The sequence below is a fragment of the Myxine glutinosa genome, chromosome 2 (genome assembly GCF_964187855.1).
Source record: "Myxine glutinosa chromosome 2, kmMyxGlut1.1, whole genome shotgun sequence".
In the NCBI taxonomy this organism is placed as follows: Eukaryota; Metazoa; Chordata; class Myxini; order Myxiniformes; family Myxinidae; genus Myxine; species Myxine glutinosa.
This window is the reverse complement of record NC_136262.1, coordinates 45837765-45858718: the sequence shown is the minus strand read 5'-3', so window position 1 is coordinate 45858718 and position 20954 is coordinate 45837765. Positions and strand designations below refer to the sequence as shown.

General features: G+C 42.6%; 2 protein-coding genes across 2 annotated transcripts in view; both read left to right on the top strand.

The window, feature by feature from the left end:
* LOC144888195 (uncharacterized) overlaps window positions 1-20954 on the top strand; it is a 588989-nt gene that overhangs the window by 344072 nt on the left and 223963 nt on the right. The gene's annotated exons all lie outside the window — the stretch shown is intronic.
* The window catches only part of LOC137421846 (regulating synaptic membrane exocytosis protein 2-like), a 317464-nt gene that overhangs the window by 277674 nt on the left and 18836 nt on the right, over window positions 1-20954 (top strand). Inside the window, exons 19-20 of the mRNA XM_078773225.1 lie at window positions 16230-16462; window positions 18435-18573. Of these exons, the coding sequence (XP_078629351.1) occupies window positions 16230-16462; window positions 18435-18573 (372 nt within the window). The remainder of the gene's footprint in view (window positions 1-16229; window positions 16463-18434; window positions 18574-20954) is intronic.

Sequence of the window (20954 nt, the reverse complement as noted above, 5' to 3'; positions counted from 1 at the left end):
TTTATTTTGTCACTGATCCACACATAATACCGCATAATGTCATTGGAATTTTTTTTTATTTTTACAATTTCATGAAAAATGAAAAGTTTAAATATCTTGAGTCAATACGAATTCAACCCCTTTGCTATGACACTCAAAATTGAGCTCAGGTGCATCCAATTTCCTTTGATCATCCTTGAGATGTCTATACAACTTGATCGGAGTCCACCTGTGGCCAATTCAACTGATTGGACATGATTTAGAAAGACAGTGACAGTGCAGTTGACAGTGCATGTCAGAGCAGAAACTCTACCATGAAGTCCAAGGCACTGTCTGAGATAGAATTGTGAGGAGACAATGAGCTCCATCATTAGGGAATGGAAAGAATATGGAACTACCCAGATTTTTCCTCGAGCTGGCCATCTGACCAAACTGAGCAACCGTGCAAGAAGGATCTTCGTCAGGGAGGTGACCAAGAACCCAATGGTCACTCTGGCAGAACGACAGAGTTCCTTGGTGAAGATGGGAGAACCTGCTGGAAGGACAACAGTCTCTGCAACCCTTCACAAATGTAGGCTTTATGGGAGAGTGGCCAGACAAAGCCACGCCTGAGAAAAAGGCATATGACAGCACACCTGGAGTTTGCAAAAAGGCATGTGAAAAACTGAGAGCATGAGAGGAAATATTCTGTGGTCTGGTGAGACGGAAATTGATCTTTGGCCTGAATGCAAGGCACTACATTTGGCAGAAACCGAGCACAGCTCATCACCCAGCTAACACCATCCCTACCGTGAAGCATGGTCGTGGCAGAATCATGGTATGGGGATGCTTTTCAGCAGCAGGGACTGGGAGACTTGTAAGGGCAAAGGGAAAATGAATGGAGCCAAATACAGGCAAATCATTGAGGAGAACCTGCTTCAGAGTGCAAAAGACCTTGAACTGCGGCAAACATTTACGTTCCAACAGGACAATTACCCCAAGCATACAGCCAAAGCAATCCTGGAATGGTTTCAGAACAAGAACGTGAAGGTCCTTGAGTGGACCAACGAAAGCCCAGAATTGAATCCCATTGTGAATCTGTGGATAGACTTGAAGATTGCTGTTCACTGAAGCTCCCCATCCAACTTGATCGAGCTTGAGCAAATCTGCAAGGAAGAATGTGAGAAACTCCCCAAATCCAGATGTGCAAAGGTGATACATACCCAAGAAAACTCGAAGCTGTAATCGCTGCCAAAGGTGCTTCTACAAAGTATTGACTCGAGATTGAATAGGTATGTAAATTAGATATTTCTGTTTATAATTTTAAATTTTTTTAATTTTTATTTATTTATTCCACTTTGACATTATGGGGTACTAGAAAGAATACCCATCCCAAGTGACAGGAAAAGCTAGCATAGGACCCCCATTCCCTCTCTCCTCCCTCCCCACTCTCCTCTCTCGCCCACTCCCACCCCCTCTGTACTATCTCCCCCACTCCTCTCTCCCTCCCCCAATCCCCTCTCACTCCTCCAATCTCCTCTCCCTGCCATCTCTTCCCCACTCATCTTCACGTGCGTTTGAACGGAATATGTAACCATGCCAATGGTTTTTTTCAACCAAGTAAATGCTCCAAAAAAAGGGGAACACAGTGCCCAAAAAAGGGCAACCCCTGCTCTGCAGGGAAAAATGGCCTCTAAAGGCGGTTCAACGGCAGATAATCGTGTGAAGGTACAGGGCAGGGTTTGGAATTCAAAACCGTGAACAGACGTTTTTTGGAGCGAAATACATTGCCAGTGAAAGAAGAAGAAGAAGATGTCATGGTGTGCGAACATACATAGAAACACTCCACTGGGAGCCCTATCAATGGCAGTCACGACATGGACTGGGATCTTACGCACTTGTGGCATACTTTATGAATAAACAATTAATTAACCTGCACTCACGAAGCGAAAATCAGGGTTAGGTATTCAGTTGCGTTTGTGTGGTGTGCGTTTGTGCATGTCTGCATTTTTAAAACTCATTTTGCTCGGAAACCGTTGGTCGGATTGACATGAAATTTTACCATAGGAGCGCCAACCGCCTCTATAATTTTATTATTCAAAAGTATGACATCATATGTCACGTGGTATGGACGCCATTTTGGAAAAACGTTACACATCTATATCTCCCAAACCGCTCAGTGGAAAAAGTTGAAACAAGGCTCATTGTGAAGTACTGTGTCACGAAACGAGGCCCATGAGGAATTAGATATGTTAATGATGATGTCATCGGTGCCTTCATTATGACGTCATAATTCGACAAGTACAACGCTTGATCTGATCGGTATGAAAAAAAATTCCTCTGCAACTGATAGTCCGATGTCCGATGGACACAAAATTTGGACCACAGGAGCAACTCCTTCTGCAGAATTTTAATGAGAATTATGACGTCATAGTTCACGTGGTACAGGTGCCATCTTAGAAAAACCGAAAAACGTTGCACCTCTATATCTCCAAACCGCTCCACCATGGAAAGAATTGAAACATGGCTCATTGTAAAGGTGTTGGGGAATAGGTGTCATTAATGATGACGTCATTGGTGCCTTAATTTTGACATAATTCGACAAGGACAACGTTTAGTCTGATCAGATTGAAATTGAAACATGGCTCATTGTAAAGGTGTTGGGGAATAGGTGTCATTAATGATGACGTCATTGGTGCCTTAATTTTGACATAATTCGACATGGACAACGCTTAGTCTGATCAGATTGAAATTTATTGAGCGTGATCTATGCAACAATTATATTAGAGAATATAAATTTATGATGTCATCGCTCATGTGGTCTGGCAGCCATATTGGATCAAAGAACAAAACCCTTCAAAAACAAAAGTTTGCTTGCACCAATTTGAATGCGCAGGGTAAGTTTTCTATGAATACCATATAGTATTAATAAAGAGATGCATCATAAAAGAATACTGGATTTTTAGGTTTTTTTATGCATCATCAAGCCTCGTGGAAGAGCAAGAACACAGAACAGACAATGACGTTCACGGGATCAACAAAGGTTGACAAAAAAAGTAGAATCCGAATCCGAAAATATCACGACTGGTGTCCCTGGCCAGTAATAAAATAAATCAAATATTCAAATATATCAGTTTTTAATAAGCCTCTACTATACAATCATGACGGGTGCACAAACCCAACAAAACAGATGATTATATTCACAAAGTTATGGATTCATTCATCAGGGGGGCGCTGCACTGCAGCTGACCCCACGTGACACAGATTTCCCTGCGTGACACGTGACATTATGATTCGACATGTGACATTATGACGTGACACAGAGTTTTTACTTCACTACTTTGTTTCCTATGATTGGATTTTATTGGTAAATGGAAGATGGAGATTCACGGCCTTCGTAGCTGTCGAAATGGCTTCGGAGTTTTGCTGCTGCACATGTTGGGCTGGTATCTGTTCTTCACTTCACGGATGTTCTTTACAAGATGGCGTCATCACGTATATAGTCAGGTTCACTATGTTTTTTCGTTCAAAATCATGGTAGATTAGCAAACCTATACATTTTTGGAAACGTTATTACATGGAAAATCTGAAAATCAATGTTTATTTACATTTGCCAATTCCGACCAATTCGATTCGACCAATTCGACCAATCAACCAATTCCATTCGACCAATTCGACCATTCGACCATTCGACCAATCGCTTCGATCGACCATTCGACCAATTCGATCGATTCGATTCGATTCGAATCATCGAATTCGATTCGATCGACCAATTCGATTTGCCAATCAATTTGACCGACCTTTGCTTGTGTGGAACGGACTGTGAAAACGATCCGGACTATATTGTCGGATACGACACACAGGACAGTGATGACGAACTCTAAATGGCATATTCTGTAATCGTGTATGTTTGATGCCATTGACTGCCTGTGTATATTTTGTCATTGACTGCCTGTGTAGATGTGAAGTTATACTGACTGCATGTGTATATATGATTTTGCTGACTGCCTGTGTATGTTTGGTGATATGAATTATTGTGACACATTTTGATGTTATTAACTGCCTGTACAAAATGATAACATGTATTTGATTATGCAACTTATCGCGAATATAAAGACAGTATTTTGCAATTCAAAACCTTTGATTCGTGTCTTACCATTCCCCATAGCACTAATTTGATACTTTCATTGGATTCCTTGTCCCTGAAAATATAGGTTTAGTATATTTTAAAAAGTTTTAATGCGTTTGAACCCACGCCAACCGCCTCTAAAAACGAGGGTAATTCGAGGCAGAAATAGAACAAAATATGTATTTTACAGTGGCCATTTTGAAAATCCAAAATGGCCGCCATACAGGTATCTCTCCAAATGTAAACATTGATTTTTAGTTTCCTTATGCTATAACCTTTCCAAAAATGTATAGGTTTGCTAATCTCCCATGATTTTGAACGAAATATAATTTATTGACATAGTGAACCTGACTAATACTCACGAGTCCTTGCTGAACCTGCGTTTCAATGGTATTGGTGGTGCTACGCAGAGAGTTGTGAACTTGGCATTGAATGGTGTTTTCAGAATTAAAGAAAAGAAAAAACGAGGTTCTCGTGGAGATCTTCGTCAGCGGCTTAAACGCAGAAACCACAAGGTAGTCCTTCCTGTTTTGACTTTGATTAACTCTCGCTCGATAAATAACAAAACTGATGAACTGGATGCCCTCCTGAGGTTCGACTGGTACTATCGGACCTCATCTGTGGTGTGTTTCTCCGATACATGGCTTGGTGAAGGGGATGACGTGTCCTTCGATGGATTAGAGATGATCAGGGCCGATAGAGTCGCGTCATCGGGCAAGGCCAAAGGTGGTGGTTTGTGGATGCTGGTGAATTTGAATTGGGCCAAACATTTTACGGTACGTGAACGATACTGTTCCAAGGACGTGGAGATACTGACGGTGTCTTTCCGACCCTACTAACTGTCACGGGAATTTGGTCAATGCACTATTATCCTGGTGTACGTTCCGGGCCGGAGTTTAAATACGCATCAGAACAAATCGCAGAAAGTGATAATGGAGCGACCGCCCGTTCAGTGGATCAATCAATCCTGATTCTTAGGGATTTCAATCAATGTGACCTCGATCAGGAACTCCCTCAGCTCTATCAGCATGTGGATGTTGCTACCCATGGTAACAGGGCGTTGGACAAATATTACGGTAACATTGAACATGCTTATGTGGCGAAATGTGCTCCTGCGGTCGGACGATCAGACCATAATATGGTCCATCTCTTGCTTACTTACAGACCTGGTCTGTACGTAGGCAACAGATGGACCACCTTATGGTCTGTACTTAGGCAAGAGATGGACCACCTTATGGTCTGTAAGTAGGCAAGAGATGGACCACCTTATGGTCTGTATGTAGGCAAGAGATGGACCACCTTATGGTCTGTATGTAGGCAAGAGATGGACCACCTTATGTTCTGTATGTAGGCAAGAGATGGACCAACTTATGGTCTGTATGTAGGCAAGAGATGGACCACCTTATGGTCTGTATGTAGGCAAGAGATGGACCACCTTATGGTCTGTATGTAGGCAAGAGATGGACCACCTTATGGTCTGTACTTAGGCAAGAGATGGACCACCTTATGTTCTGTATGTAGGCAAGAGATGGACCAACTTATGGTCTGTATGTAGGCAAGAGATGGTCCACCTTATGGTCTGTATGTAGGCAAGAGATGGACCACCTTATGGTCTGTATGTAGGCAAGAGATGGACCACCTTATGTTCTGTATGTAGGCAAGAGATGGACCAACTTATGGTCTGTATGTAGGCAAGAGATAGACCACCTTATGGTCTGTATGTAGGCAAGAGATGGACCACCTTATGGTGGTCCATCTCTTGCCTATGTACAGACTAAAGGTGAAAAGAATGTCGGTTCCTTGCAAGACAGTTAAAAGTAGAACGGTGGAGGATAACGAACGTTTGAAGGGCTGTTTCCTCTGCACAGACTGGGATGTATTTTTCGACTCTTGTGACGACCCTGATTAACTTACTGAGACGATCACAGATTATGTGAAGTTCTGTGAGGACCTCGTGACCACAGAGAGAACCATTCGCATGTTTCCCAATAACAAACTTTGTAGTCTAGTCAAATTTCTGGGAAACGTGAATTCATGAGGCATTTTTGAGTAAAAGCAAGCAAACCACTTTTTCTGGGGTAGTTTTTCGTGCTGAATACGAATCTGTTGTTTGCCAAGCCCAAAAATGCGTAATTAGGTCACTAATCAAGGTCAAAGGTCAATGAGTGCAAAATTCAAAATTTTTGAAAAAATGTTTTATTTTACATCACCTATCTGTACATTTCAATTATTTTACAGTATTTTGTCTGGTAAGGTTACTACAGCTTTTCACAATTATGAAAGTAAAGGGAATTGTGAAGGGAAAAAATCAGATTTTTGTGAATATATCCGTAATGAAGCAACTTTTCGTTTTTTGACATACTGTTTTAATTCACTTGAATTGTTGCCTTAAATACCATCAGTGAAGTGGTTTACCTGAGTCCTATATAATAGCAAGATTGTTTTCTACACTAAATGTCAATATTTGACTAATTAGCCACTTAATTAAGGCTAACGGTCACAAGGCGCAAAGTGCACTTACATGGCACAAGGCGCAAAATGCACTTCATGGCAAACATGTTTGGAGTGCAGGCAGTTGATCATTATCACATGTATTCTTAATTAATCCTGAATCAATTGCAGTCTGTCAGACTGATTGGCTGGAAGGAGGAGCCATCCAGGGGAATGCCAATTAGCTTAACTGTGTAAGCTCTGACCCCCCCCCCCCCTACTTTGGCCTGTTTCGACATGGTGTTTCACTGGCATTGCACTTGCAGGCCTCAGTGCAGAACTGTTTCCCCCACTTCCGACAAGAGCAACTATCAGAACTGCAACCTTTCTTGCAACCACACTGAGTAAGTTCTCGGCATCCCTTTGGAATTGACGGTAAAGTTGTAAGAACCGGTGACAACTTGTCATCAACGAGTTTCCATCCACAATCAGTCGGCGGTGGCAGATCTGTCATTGGATTACTGGCCTCTCTCCAAATGAAACTTTGGTAGTTTGCACGCTCTATGTGGAACTTTGCTGCATCACTAGATGGAGGTAGGGTCTCCGTTGCATGGCATTTGTTGAACAGTTTAATGCGGGCTTGATTACAGTTCTCAGATGGTTCCTTGTAGATATGGCAAATGAACTTTTCAGCATCTTCTGTGACCTTCTTTGATGGTGTCGGAAACTGCTGTTGTTGGATCTTTTCAACTGCTGTTGGTATATCCAACGTTGACGTATTGGATGGTTTGATGTCTCCAAGACCGCTTTCAGCAGATGGCCCCCTCTGCCAGGCAGCTAACTGAGTAGCGTGAAATGTATTTTTGCCATCTAGGGTAGAGTCATTGATGTCAATATTGTCGCCAGAAAAATGCACAAATCGTCCCGAAACCAGGTTGCTGGTAACAACTGCCCCAGTTTCTTGATCAAGCGCTTTCAGAGTGTTTTCAGCCATGGCAGTGTCATACCTAAGAACCCGGTTATAGCTGATTATGTGCCCAGCATTATGGAATAGCTCAACTAATTTCTTTGATCGAGTTGACTGGTGCAGCGTCATACCCATTCCAACGTGTTTAGGCGGTGCCTTCTTGTCTCCACATACACCATAGACCATGTCTTGTCCAATGCTAAGGACCCTTGTCTTCTTCACCCAACCAGTTTCAGACATCTCACTTTCGTCAAACTCAGCATCGACACTACTTTGGCCTCCAAGCAAGATATTCACAAACATGAGTACAGATGGTGGTACACTTGCCAACTCTGCTTTTTCGCTTACATCGCAACCTTCGAATGCAGGATGTGACATGATATCACTGCGGAGTTGCAGAGCAACGTGCACTAAAGACAGAAAATGATCATCCTGTTGTCTAAATATGGGAATATAGTCTGCACTGTTCTGACCGCACACCATTTCTGAAAGAGGTATGTGACTGAAATGTCGTGGAAGAAGCAAAGTTTGTTTCTCTGAAGGCGCCAAATTTCTTAGCACAAGAAATTCATAAATGTCCCCAATGCAATTCGACAAAGTTTCTTTAAAAGTCCCCAGTCTACTAAGATACGATGTAGGAATTGTGCCGTCGCACTCACTGGCTAACTCTTTGTACCTCTCGAACACTGCAGATAGTTCAAATACGTGCCCTTTCTCAGCAGAGTGACGCAGCTCTTGACACAACCATGATATCGCCATGTCTGCTGATTTGCTTTCAGTTTCCGCCCTTTTGACATCCCTAAATAATTTACTAAGACAGTTAACATGGTAACATGCCTCAGCTGAGATTAAATCATTCTCATTTGCAGTACGGACTAAGATGTTATGTACAAATTTAGCTTTTTCCGTAATTTCATTACTCATTTTGAAGGTTGTGACACGACTTGTCTTCTGCTTCTTGTCAAAGTTCTGGCAGAACATACACAATGTCCAGTTCATCTTAGTAGTACTACTGCGTAAAAATGGACATGCTTCAGCCGAAACACTCTTTCTTTCAGGATCTTTTTCGTTTTTCGATTGTTCCTTGGCTAGCTTAGCATTTATTTTCCCCTTGTGTGTGTATGCAGAGTAACATAGCTTATGCCATTTAAGTTTGGGGAGACTTTCTGGAGGCTCTGCAAAGAGAGTCGAAAGCCTGTCCACGGCTGATCGAAATTCATAGTGTCTAAGTTTTCATCGGAGCTCGGTCGCCTCTCTGATGGCAGCAATACCCTGGTTTGTCTGGTTGAAAATCGTATCTTTGACCTGGCTAGTTCCCTGACAAATGATACAAAGTTCAAACGACACATCCTCACGCTGTCGCTTGAGGCTGGCAATAGGTTCCATGGTTGGCCTGAGGGGAGAAACAGAAACCAAATTAAGCACCAGGCACGCATGTTCTGACCATGAAAACTACAACGTTGTATGATATACTGCAACAGCCCTTAAATGATCGAATAAGCGCAGGCAGTGTTGGCCCGGGTTTTAATCTTATTCTCAAAGACACAAAGTAAAGCTTCTTCAAGACAAAACATCTAACCGATATCACTAATTCATTAGTGGTAGATGCATTAGGCACTCATCGTCAATGCCCATGCCCTGCCTGTCTTTTTGCTACTGTTAGGTAAATGTACATGTATGTAGGCCTGCCTATGATGTGAGATGTCAAGCATACATTACACATTTGTATGTACATGTATCTCACCAAAGAAGAATGCATTCCTTTACTTTCATTTGATTTTATATTTCATTTTTTAACAATCTTAAAAAGACCCTTACCTGTACTCCTGAAATGTTTAATGCCTGATGCCTAGGGTACGAACTAGATGGCTTATGCTAGGCTATTAGATTCATTCTTCATCATTAAGGGTCTATTGAAGAACACCCTGCTCTGTCTGAATGGAAATGATTTGACAAACATGGCAAATGCATTGGGGTCAGAAAGATGAAGCCACTTTCACTGTTGAGTGAAAGGGATGGTTTCAAGTGCAAGGAACTGTTACGTCATTGCAAGACTTTCGCACTCATTGACCTTTGACCTATGTTGTTTACCGGTGACATTTAGATTCTGTCTTTATAAAATCTATCTCTAGACCATCAATAGGAGCATAAAAACTCTGCCCCATTGTGCATTTAGAGGTTAAACTGCAAGCAAATTACGCAAAAACTAATTGTCGCCCCTTACAGAGATAAAGGCAAATGAGCATAGATGTGTCCTCACGTTTTCCTTTAAAAATAAGATTTTGAAAAGCTTTAGCAACCTTACTAGACAAAATATTGTAAAATAATTGAAATGTACAGATAGGGGATGTAAAATAAAGCATTTTTTCAAAAAAATTGAATTTTGCACTCATTGACCTTTGACCTTGATTAGTGACCTAATTACGCATTTTTGGGCTTGGCAAACAACAGATTCATATTCAGCATGAAAAACTACCCCAGAAAAAGTGGTTTGTTTGCTTTTACTCAAAAATGCCTCAATCATTCTATAAAGGCACATTTTCAGATTTTTTGATTAGGCTATTGGGTTACCGCTGAAGTGAAGGCTTGCTTGATGAAGAAGAAGCATGCATTCCTGAAGAAGAAGCGTGCATTCTTGAAGAAAGATGACTCCGCTCTCAGGGAGGTGAAGAAAGAACTGCGCTCTGTCATCGGAAAGTGTAAACGGTCGTACACGGATAAGATTGAAGAACAACTACACGATGGTGATGCTCGTAATGCTTGGAGGGGACTCAGGCATATGATGAGAATGAATGAGAGGGCTCAAGGATTTTAGCTTGCCCACTAATATTCCAGATTCCAAATTTGTGGATGAATTGAGTGACTTTTACGCGAGATTTGATGTTCTAGGAAACCGAGTAAAATGTGAAGCTCTCTGTCAGGATCTAGATACTCGAGCGTGTTCCATACCTGTAATTTGTGAACCTGATGTCGTGAGGTGTTTTAGGGTGTTGAGTAAAAGGAAGGCTTGTGGTCCAGATGGCATTAACTCTTGCATTCTGAAAGAGTTGTGTTTAAAACTTAGTAATGTTTTTACTCGATTGTTTCAGTTACTTTTGGCTACTTGTACCGTTCCTATTTGTTGGAAAAAGTCCATAATTATTCCTGTGCCAAAAAAGGTTCACCCAAGGCAGCTCAATAATGATAGACCTGCTGCCCTTACCTCCATCTTGTGTAAATGTATGGAGAAATTGATGGTGAAGTTTATAACATCAGATGTAACTCCTAAACTGGATCCGTTACAATTTGCATACAAAGCAAGACGAGGTGTTGAAGATGCCTGGCTCAGTTTACTTCATCTAATCACAAGTCACCTTGACCAGAATGGAACCTATGTCCGTGTGTTACTTATTGATTTTTCATCAGCCTTCAACACTATGCAACCATTTACCCTTCTGAAAGTGTTGAGTGACCTGTGCCTGAACCCCCATATCATACTTTGGGTGGAAAGTTTTTTTACGAGACCAAACTCAGCAGGTGAGGGTGAATGGTAGCTCATCAAAGTTATCAATCTTGAATACTGGTGCTCCACAAGGCTGTGTATCGTCACCTCTACTGTTCAGTTTGTACACCAATGGATGTGTGGCTCTTAAAGAAGTTTGTAACTTTATTAAGTACACAGACGATATCGCCATTGTTGGCTGACTTTCCGATCAATCATCCTTTGTATCTTTACCTCGATGAGATTGACACATTGAATAAGTGGTGTGGGGACTTTTGTCTTAGTCTTACTCTGAATGTGTGTAAAACAAAAGAGATGATTTTGGACTTTCGGAAAGGTCACAATCATGAACCTGTAACCATATAAATGGTGATAAGGTGGAAATTGTTAGCAAATTTAAATACCTGGGCACCTTTATTGATAACAAGCTAACTTTTGATGGAAATACTGATGCTGTGTACAAGAAATCAATGCAAAGATTGTATCTTCTCAGGAAGTTGAATTCATTTGGTGTTAGCTCTCGTGTGATGCGGATGTTGACACATTCCTAACTGATCAGTGTTTTTGGTTCACGAGTTATCAAGTGACCACTATATTCGTCGTGTGTGTGTGTGTGTGTGTGTGTGTGTGTGTGTGTGTGTGTGTGTGTGTGTGTGTGTGTGTGTGTGTGTGTGTGTGTGTGTGTGTGTGTGTATCCGCAGCATAACTACCCGATGATATCATCTGATCTTGATGAAACTTGGGTGGGAGGTTGATATCATGATCTAGTTGTGTCCTGCCTCGAGTGGGCGTATTGCGCCCAATGTGGGCAGAACCACTTCTGAAAAAGATGTCTTTTTAGGGGGTAATCGAGTTCAAGCGACATCTTCTCCGAGGGGTTTGGTGGAATCTGACAGGGGTTTCGATATTTGGTTAGGCCAATGTCATGTGTCTAGCCCCACGGAGATCGATTTTTCATTTTCGCCCCAAGGTCAAGGTCACAAGGTCACAAAATTTAGAAAAGTCGATTTTTGATGATTTTATTACATTGTTCACTTCCTGATAGGATGAAATGTCGTACATGATCGTATATTATCACATACATAATGAAATACAAGTTATCCAGCAAATTTCAGAATCCTCGACCTTTGACCTTTGAAGGTCACAAAGGTCAAATTTTCAAAGTTGGCAGAATCTAACCGAATTTTCGGTATTGTGTAGCTAACTAACCTCTTAACTGATTATACATTATTTTCTGTCATTTCAAGGTCAGTAACCTTCGTTTTGACATTTCCCGGGCCTGTTTCGGTTATAGTCCATCCTTTGTCATTGAATACCGCTCGCTCGTGAACCATCGTCGTCTCCTGACTTGTCAAGTGACCACTATATTTGTCGTGTGTGTGTGTGTGTGTGTGTGTGTGTGTGTGTGTGTGTGTGTGTGTGTGTGTGTGTGTGTGTGTGTGTGTGTGTGTCTGTGTCTGTGTCTGTCTGTCTGTCCACAGCATAACTACCCGATGATATCATCCGATCTTGATGAAACTTGGGTGGGAGGTTGATATGATCTAGTTGTGTCCTGCCGAGAGTGGGCGTATTGCGTCCATTGTGGACGGAGCCAAGCCCGTAAAATATGTCTTTTTAGGGGGTAATCGATTTCAAGCTACATCGTCTCCGAGGGGTTTGGTGGAATCTGACTGGGGTTTCGATATTTGGTTAGGCCAATGTCATGTGTCTAGCCCCACGGAGCTCGATCTTTCATTTTTTTTTCGTTTTATTTTATTTTTTCATTTTATTTTTTCATTTTTTTTTTAATTTCATTTTTCACCGAATTTTCGGTATTGTGTAGCTAACTAACCTCATAACTGATTATACATTATTTTCTGTCTCATTTCAAGGTCAGTAACCTTCGTTTTGACATTTCCGGGCCTGGCCTGTCCGGGCCTGTTTCGGTTATAGTCCGTCCTTTGTCATTGAATGGTAGAAAAGATCAGGGTTTTGGATGGTGGAAGATAAGACATGGTGGTGAACAGCTGTTTTAAAGACCTGGAGGGAGGAGTGGGATTTAAGAGAGTGAAGGAGCCCGCTGGGACACTTGAAAAAGACACATGAAAGCCCGCTGGGAGTTTGCAAAAAAGCACCTAAAGGACTCTCAGACTGTGAGAAACAAGATCCTGTGGGCTTTCATGTGTCTTTCACTGAGGAGAGGCTTCTGTCTGGCCACTCTGCCATAAAGCCCAGAAAGGTGGAGTGTTGCAGTGATGGTTGTCCTTCTGGAAGTTTCTCCCATCTCCACACAGGATCTCTGGAGCTCAGCCAGAGTGACCATCGGGTTCTTGGTCACCTCTCTTATCAAGGCCCTTTCCCCCCTATTGCTCGGTTTGGCCCGGTGGCCAGCTCTAGGAAGAGGCCTGGTTGTTCCAAACTTCTTCCATTTGAGAGTTATGGAGGCCACATTGCTCTTGGGAACCTTCAATGCAACATAATTTTTTTTTGTAGGCTTCCCCAGATCTGTGCCTCGACACAATCCTGTCTCTGAGCTCTGCAGGCAGTTCTTTCGACCTCATGGCTTTGTTTTTGCTCTGATATGCATTGTCAGCTGTGAGACCTTACATAGACAGGTGTGTGCCTTTCCAAATCATGTCCAATCATGTCCATCTCCCGATGTCCCTGCTCTCAAATGTTGTGTTTGTGTGCTTCCTCCCCTTCTCTTCCCATCTTGTGGACCGCTCCCCTTTTTATATACTTTGTTTGCTTGTTTGTTTGATTTGTTTGTTTGATAAATGTTAGCTCTTTCACGAGCCCCGACTTTGTATCCAAAAAAAAAAAAAAAAAAAACGCTCGCGAATGAACCATCGTCGTCTCCTGACTTGTTTTATATCTTTTTATTTTTTTTCTTATTTCCTTTGTGTTTTATGTTTTTATGATGGTTAACTTATGGTGTCACCAAATAATAATTTTCCTGAATATGGGACAATAAAGATTATCTAATTAATTACGTCCGATTAATCATTTGCAATAAGGGAATGGGAAACGGGAACGGGTCTGAATGGGATTCCAAATATGAACGGGTCAAAACGTTAGGCATGAGTTTTTTTCATTTAGAAAGCACTGGGAATCATTCTGGAGGCCAAGGGAGAGTTTCCTGCCTGAAGAAGACTGGACATATTTATATATTAAAGTCGCAGCAGTTTTCTGTCCATCAGTTTCTCTTTCCACCCATTGGTTGGACAGCTGACTTGACTCCACCCACAGCGACATAATTTGTAGGAAGGCTGACTTCACCCACTGGTATTCAGGCCGAACACATTGTCGAACCTGTCATATTCACAATTGCCATGCTCTATGTTGTCGAACAATTTGTGTACATAAACAAAGCCATGTTCATGCATTGACCACTTGTAAAAAATTAATAACACTGAGAAAATACTCATTCGGTTACAACAGAAATACATCGTTTAGCCAACTCGCACAGCACAAGGACCCCGAGTCAAAACGAGTATTCTTCCTCGATTCAGCTGTTTCTGCTTCATTTATAGTAATTCAAGACAATAGGAGAAGATTTGGTTGGGTCCTCAGTGGAATGGGGTAGGGGTGAGGAGATCGGGAGACGAGGGATTCTTATTCTGAGATTAGGGAGGGGTAGATCGATAATAATTCGAAGAAATAATAATTCTTCAGGAGAATAGATACTGATAGGACCAGGGGCCAGGGGCGAGAGGAGAATTAGGACAGTAATATAGTGGGGGTCTTTACTCAGAGAGTAGATAATGAATGGGTTGGTTTGGGTGTTCCTTTTGTGTCCTCCCTGGAAAGGTAGTGGCAGCAGATAGGTACAGATACAGCAACTTGAATTAGATAGGTACCTCGATGCATTGGAGATGGAGTGGTACAGGAATGTTGGCAGGATTTGTATGTAACTTGAGTATGGATGGGTGATTATGTACATCAGTGCTGATTGTGATGTCTCTAAGAGGGTCTCATCAAGGGATAGTGTGTGGTCGGTGTTGTATATTCTTCACCCTGAAAATGCCTTCGCTCATACCTCTCATACCCTCCCCCAAAACAAAAAATAAAATATAAATAAAAAAGTTTATTTTTAACACCCTGGTTATATCCCTGAGCCTTCCACACTTTTTACATCCCCACTCCTCCTCCCCTCCCCCATTCCCTCAAGTAATTTAAGTAATTAGTGTGATTGATTCAAATTTATTTAATTTGATATTATTGTAATGCAGGCATAATGGGCCGAATGGTCTCCTCCTGCATCAAATTTCCTTGTTATAGCTTTGGGCAGGCACATCCCAAGTCCGACAGTTGGTGCCCCCTGAGCCCAGCATCCCAGGCGTTTTCCTGCCCCTAAATCTGGCCCCGGAGATGCGTGACCAAATTTTACCCCTTCTGCTCCTGGACTATACTGGGTGTCTAGCCACCCCTCTTCCCTGAGGCAGAGGATGCTGACTCATGTGTGTTAGCGGTTTAGTTGGCGATGGCCCGATGATGAACAGGTATTACCAGATGCACGATACCGTTCGCAGGTTGATGTTTACATTCCTGGCCTGACATCAACTGTAATAAATAGAGCTTGTGTGGCTGTAGCTATGTCAGCATTATTCACTCGTCGATTGGTCGCAGCACTGACCAATAGGGTATATCCGTTTTTCCCTTCAATCATCGATTGGTCACGACACTGAGGTGATTACAATATCGATGATTATGATGCTTTCCTCACCCTGTGTTGCCTCACCTCTCACAATGGTAATTACAACATCGGTGATGATGGTGCAGCATCTTTATCACACACTTTCCTCACCTCATGTTTCCTCACTTCTCTCAGCCGTGATTACAATATTGATGACTATAATGCAGCATCTTTATCACACGTGTTTCACTCACCGAGTCGCTCACCCTGGTGATTACTATATTGATTGCAGTGCTATCCTTGACAACTTTACGTTTTTTTGACTCTCCGGACACAAAGCGGCCATCCATGTTCGGTGAGCCAACACGGTTACTCCCGCCCACAGAGTGGGGGTACCCGATAGTAAATATAAATTCCCTGCCTGAGGAGCACCACCAGACAGTTTGCAGTAGAGTCAGGGAGCGAACCCAGACTAGACCACTCAATGGTAAGTGCACCACTTCTGCACCATCATATCAGGCCAATGCAAATTTAGGGTTTAAAGACTTAAGAACACAATGCTATATAAATGAACGGAAAAAAATGTCGACTTATCGCGTGGATCTTTGTTTCCCAAATTAATGAGTTATTATTTTTTAATTTCTACCAGTATGCTGTCTTCTAAGCAACAACATCATCATCATGGAGGGGCACGTACCCGAGGCCTTGCTAAAAGCAGCAGCGTTGGTGGTGAGCTGTGCACGCGCAAGCAAGATGGCAGCCTGTCTGACACGGGTGTGAGCGTGGCCGCCGGTGGACGCAGGCCTGGCAGCACTATCGGTGCCAAGATGGTGGCCATGGTCGGACTGCGGAGCCGAAGTACATCTCAGCTACCACAAACAGGTGTTACAGCTATCATGATTGTATCGATTGTGAATATACTATTTAATTTATAAAAGTATTTGCTGTTTATTCCCTCCCTTGTCTGGTGAATATGTAACAATTGTATCACAACCAAGCCAAATGGAGCTTTACAGTAATGGATCCACATGCAAATGATCATGCACTCAAATAAACCGACAATTATTTCCTGCCTACAACGCGTGTGAGGCTGAAAAGTAATTGGATGATAACTGAAAATGTAAGAGGCAGCTGTAGTAAGTCAAATAACCCTTATCGTCGCTCTTGCATCTTCAACTATAAAACAGGCCCTTCCTTTTCCTCATCGTTGACGTAATTCCCAGACAATTGGCATGCATAAGCGGGACAAGGGGGTACTCAGGTGTTGGCAAATCTGGAGGTGAATTTTGAGGTGAAACGTTTTTGCAAGTATAAGTGATGTTGGATTGTTTGTCCTTCAATTTGTCGTGCTGTTCTATCGATTTATCGCCCTGTTTAAGTTTTGTGCCACAAAAGTTCATCAGACCAATGGGCAACGCTCTTCTCTTCTCATTAAGTTTTGCACAAATAAAACAGCCTAAGCATGTTAATTACAACTGCACTTTCGATACTCTTGCTGAAAGCAGAAGAAGCAGAGTTTGGTTCTTGACTGGTGTAAGTTTTCCTTCTTCATTGCAAATTATTTGGGGGATGAAGGGAGGGAGGGGGTGATCAGATTCAGGAAAGTCTGGATTATTGGATTGGGAAAAAATATTGGCGGAGGCAGTTTAGCAAAAGGAAATGTAAGTGCTGGGGAATGGTAAGAAGAATGAAAATAGGGACTATATAATGAAAGGGGCAGTCTTGGAGCATGTCACACAGGATGATACAACAACAACAACAACAACATGCATTTTAAGGCCATTTTCCCTGCAAGAGCGGGGGTTAGCCTTGCGGTCCCCATGACAATCTTCTCCATTTTGCCCTATTTTCTGCATCTCTCCTTGTTAACCCCCTTGCCCGCATTTCTTCTTCCACCATCTTTAGCCAAGTCTTTCTCGGTCTTCCCCGTCCTCTACTTCCTTCTACATTCATTTCCATCACTCTTCTCAACCAGTCACTTTCATCCTTCCTCAACACATGACCAAACCATCTCAACCTGTTCCTCTTCACAGCATCCATCACAGGCTCTATTCCCATCATCTTTCGCAATTCATCATTTGTCTTCCTCTCTCTCAATGATACGCAGGGGAAGGATCTAGGGTGGTAATATAAACTGGGGGACAGCACAGTGCCAGGCTGCCATGGGTAAAGCTAAGCGGCTTTTAAGTTGTATTCGAAGGTTGTTTTCGGTTGTAAGTGTAAATATTTGAACATTTTTGGTGGAGGTTCAGAGGGTAATGGTCCTTTAACTAGGAAATTTCACAACCTTCTGTCCTATCTGAAGCAGATGAGACAGTTGAAGCAAAATCAAGGCAGTTTCATGATCATTTTGTAAAAAGATTGAAGTTCCTCTGGATGATGTTCTTAACTCGATTGTTGATGGGATGGGAGATCCCATCTCCATTGTGCTCCGAACCTCAGCTTCTCCTTCCCGCGATGGTTAGTATACCTCAGTCAAAAAGTAACGAAAAATGCACATTCATACACGGAGTGAAACATTTAAAAAAAAAACATCATAGAAGAGAGTTGGATATTTTTATTTTGTGGACAGGTCACCAAGAAGCTCTTGGTGTCAAATAATTTATTATTAATTTTTAATAGAACACTTTTGGGCTGGCAGAATGGCCCAGACATACCCACACTCACCTCTAATCTGTCTAGCCTGGGTTCGAATCTGGCACAGCTATTTATTGGAACATAACAATGTGTTAACATAACAAAAGTTGGATTTGTGCGTTATACACTTAGTTGTATGAGATTTATGGAGTTATTTTCAAACGGTGTTCACGCCACGCAGGAGGTATACATGATCCTTCCTTGTCGGTTTGAATAGAATCTGGTGGAAAGAAGCTGAGAAGCACAGTGAAACGAAGCACAGAGACGGGTATGGCAGCAGAGCTTGGCAGTCTCAGACGACAGCGAAGTCGAGACTCGGCCGACGAGGGAGTCGGAAGCTGCCTGCCGGAAAGCAAGTAAGTGTCCAGCATAGTAAGCAGTATATCTCTTACACCTGTTCTTTACGCTGTCAAAAGCTTTGTTACCTTTGCCAGAGCAGAGGGTATTGCATTTGAGCCCGTTTGTTACTTGGCAATTTTTTTTTTTTTTTTTTACAAGTATGTTGCTCACTCCGGTTTGTGTGTTTGTGTGTGTGTTTGTTTGTTTGTTTGTGTCTGTGCCTGTCCGTTCACTTATACTTGCCTACAGGTCACAATTTTAAACAGATCTTCACGAAACTTCACCAAATCGTAGAGTTCGTGGTCCGACAAAATCCTATATATTTTTGAGGTGAAAAGGTCAACATAGGCCAAAGGTCAACCACTTTTTTCAAATTTCTAAAATCCTCAATTTTCATCTGATTGACTGGAAATCTGAATAGGAATTGCATATCAGCTTACTGAAACCAACCATCAACTATTTTTGAGATGAACATAGGTCAGATTTCTAAAATTGACTATTTTCATCCGATTGACTTGTTTGAAGACGATTTGCATATCAGGTCACATAATTCAACCACCAATTTATTTGTTAGGTAAAAAGGATGCTCGACCGAGTGCCATTCTACTTTGTTATCTTTTGCCAAGTGTCAATCTATGAGTGATTTTTCATTTGTCTGTCTGTCTGTTTGTTTGTCTGTCTGTGTGTTTGTCCACACAGAATAAATATGATTCTCTCTGCCATCTCTGCCAAATATGTCATTACATCAAAACAATCACCATAAAGCAGCAAATTCAGTGAATTTCCAATTTATTTCTGGTGGAGGAAACCAAGTCTTGTCCACACTGGCTGGAACTTTTATGTGACATCACATACTGTCATCATACCGTCATCATACCGTGACATCCTTCCTCCTGTCCATAGTACACTGAATCTTGTGGTGAGGCAGTTGCCCTGAAACAACTTGCCTTTGTCTTTTGGAAGGCGAATCCAACTGTAGGTAATCTCAGTTCCTTTCACAAAGCTCGGAACAAGTGTGTGTCTACCCTTAGGAGAGCTAGGAAGCACTATCTCTTTACTCTCAAGACTGAACTCTCAAACCTGTCTCCCTCCTCCAAATCCTGGTGGCACCTGCTCAAATCTGTTTCTGGTGTTTGTTCCCCCTCCATCTCTTCCCTTACCTCAAGCGGCTACACAGCTGACTCCGCACGTGAAAAAGCTGAATGCCTCAACTCTGTGTTTGCCTCTAAATCTTGTGTCCCAAACCCACCCCTCTCTGTACCCACTGTACCCAGTCATACCCAGCTGCTCCTGGACTCCGTGTCCTTTCCTCCTGACAAGGTGGAAAAGTTTCTGTCAACCCTCGACTCTGATTCTGCAACTGGACCTGACGGCATCAGCCCACGGGTCCTAAAATCCTGTTCTTCCGCTCTTTCACTCCCTCTCTCTGTTCTCTTCACCCTCTCTTTTGCTCAAGGTCAACTGCCATCTGCTTGGAAATCAGCCAACATCACCGCTTTGCACAAAAAAGGTGCAAAAACAGATCCTAGCAACTACAGACCAATCAGCCTTCTCCCAATTATCAGCAAAGTCATGGAATCCATCATTGCTTCAGATATGAAATCTTTCCTCTTCTCCAATGGCTTGATCTCTGATCATCAATTTGGAATCAGACCAGGTCACTCTTCTCTGGACATGCTGCTTCTGCTGTCTCAACAATGGATGGAGGTCCGCAATGCCAAACAGGGATTCAGAGCTGTCTCCCTTGACATATCACGTGCCTTCGATACGGTCTGGCACCCCGCTCTGCTCACCAAACTCTCCTCCTATGGTATCCATGGAAACCTCCACGCATGGCTTGTGGATTTCCTCTGTGGCCATAGTCAATCTGTGGCCCTGAATGGATTTCTCTCATCTCCTCTTCCTGTTCAGGCTGGAGTTCCCCAAGGCAGTGTTCTGGGCCCTGTGCTTTTTCTGGTCTTCATCAATGATCTCTCTGACTCTCTGGAAAATCCTCTCTATCTCTTTGCTGATGACTCCACTCTCTGCCGCTCCATTCTTCATCCTTCAGTTAGGCAGTCTGCAGCCTCCTCACTCTCTGCAGACCTGGACAAAATCACAGACTGGGCAAACAAGTGGAACATGTCTTTCAATCCTGACAAATCTCACACTCTTACCATGTCTCTCCGAAAAAACCAGCTGGACAACCCTCCCATCTACTTTCTCAACAATCCTCTCCAAGAAATTCTGTCACTCAAACTTTTGGGTCTCACTATCTGCCATGATCTGCCATCTGCCATCTGCCATCTGCCATGATCATCTGCCATGATCTTTCCTGCGAAAACCACATTTTCAAGCTGGCCTCCAATGCCAGTCGCTGACTGGGCATCCTCCATCGTGCGAAGTCCTTCCTTGGCAC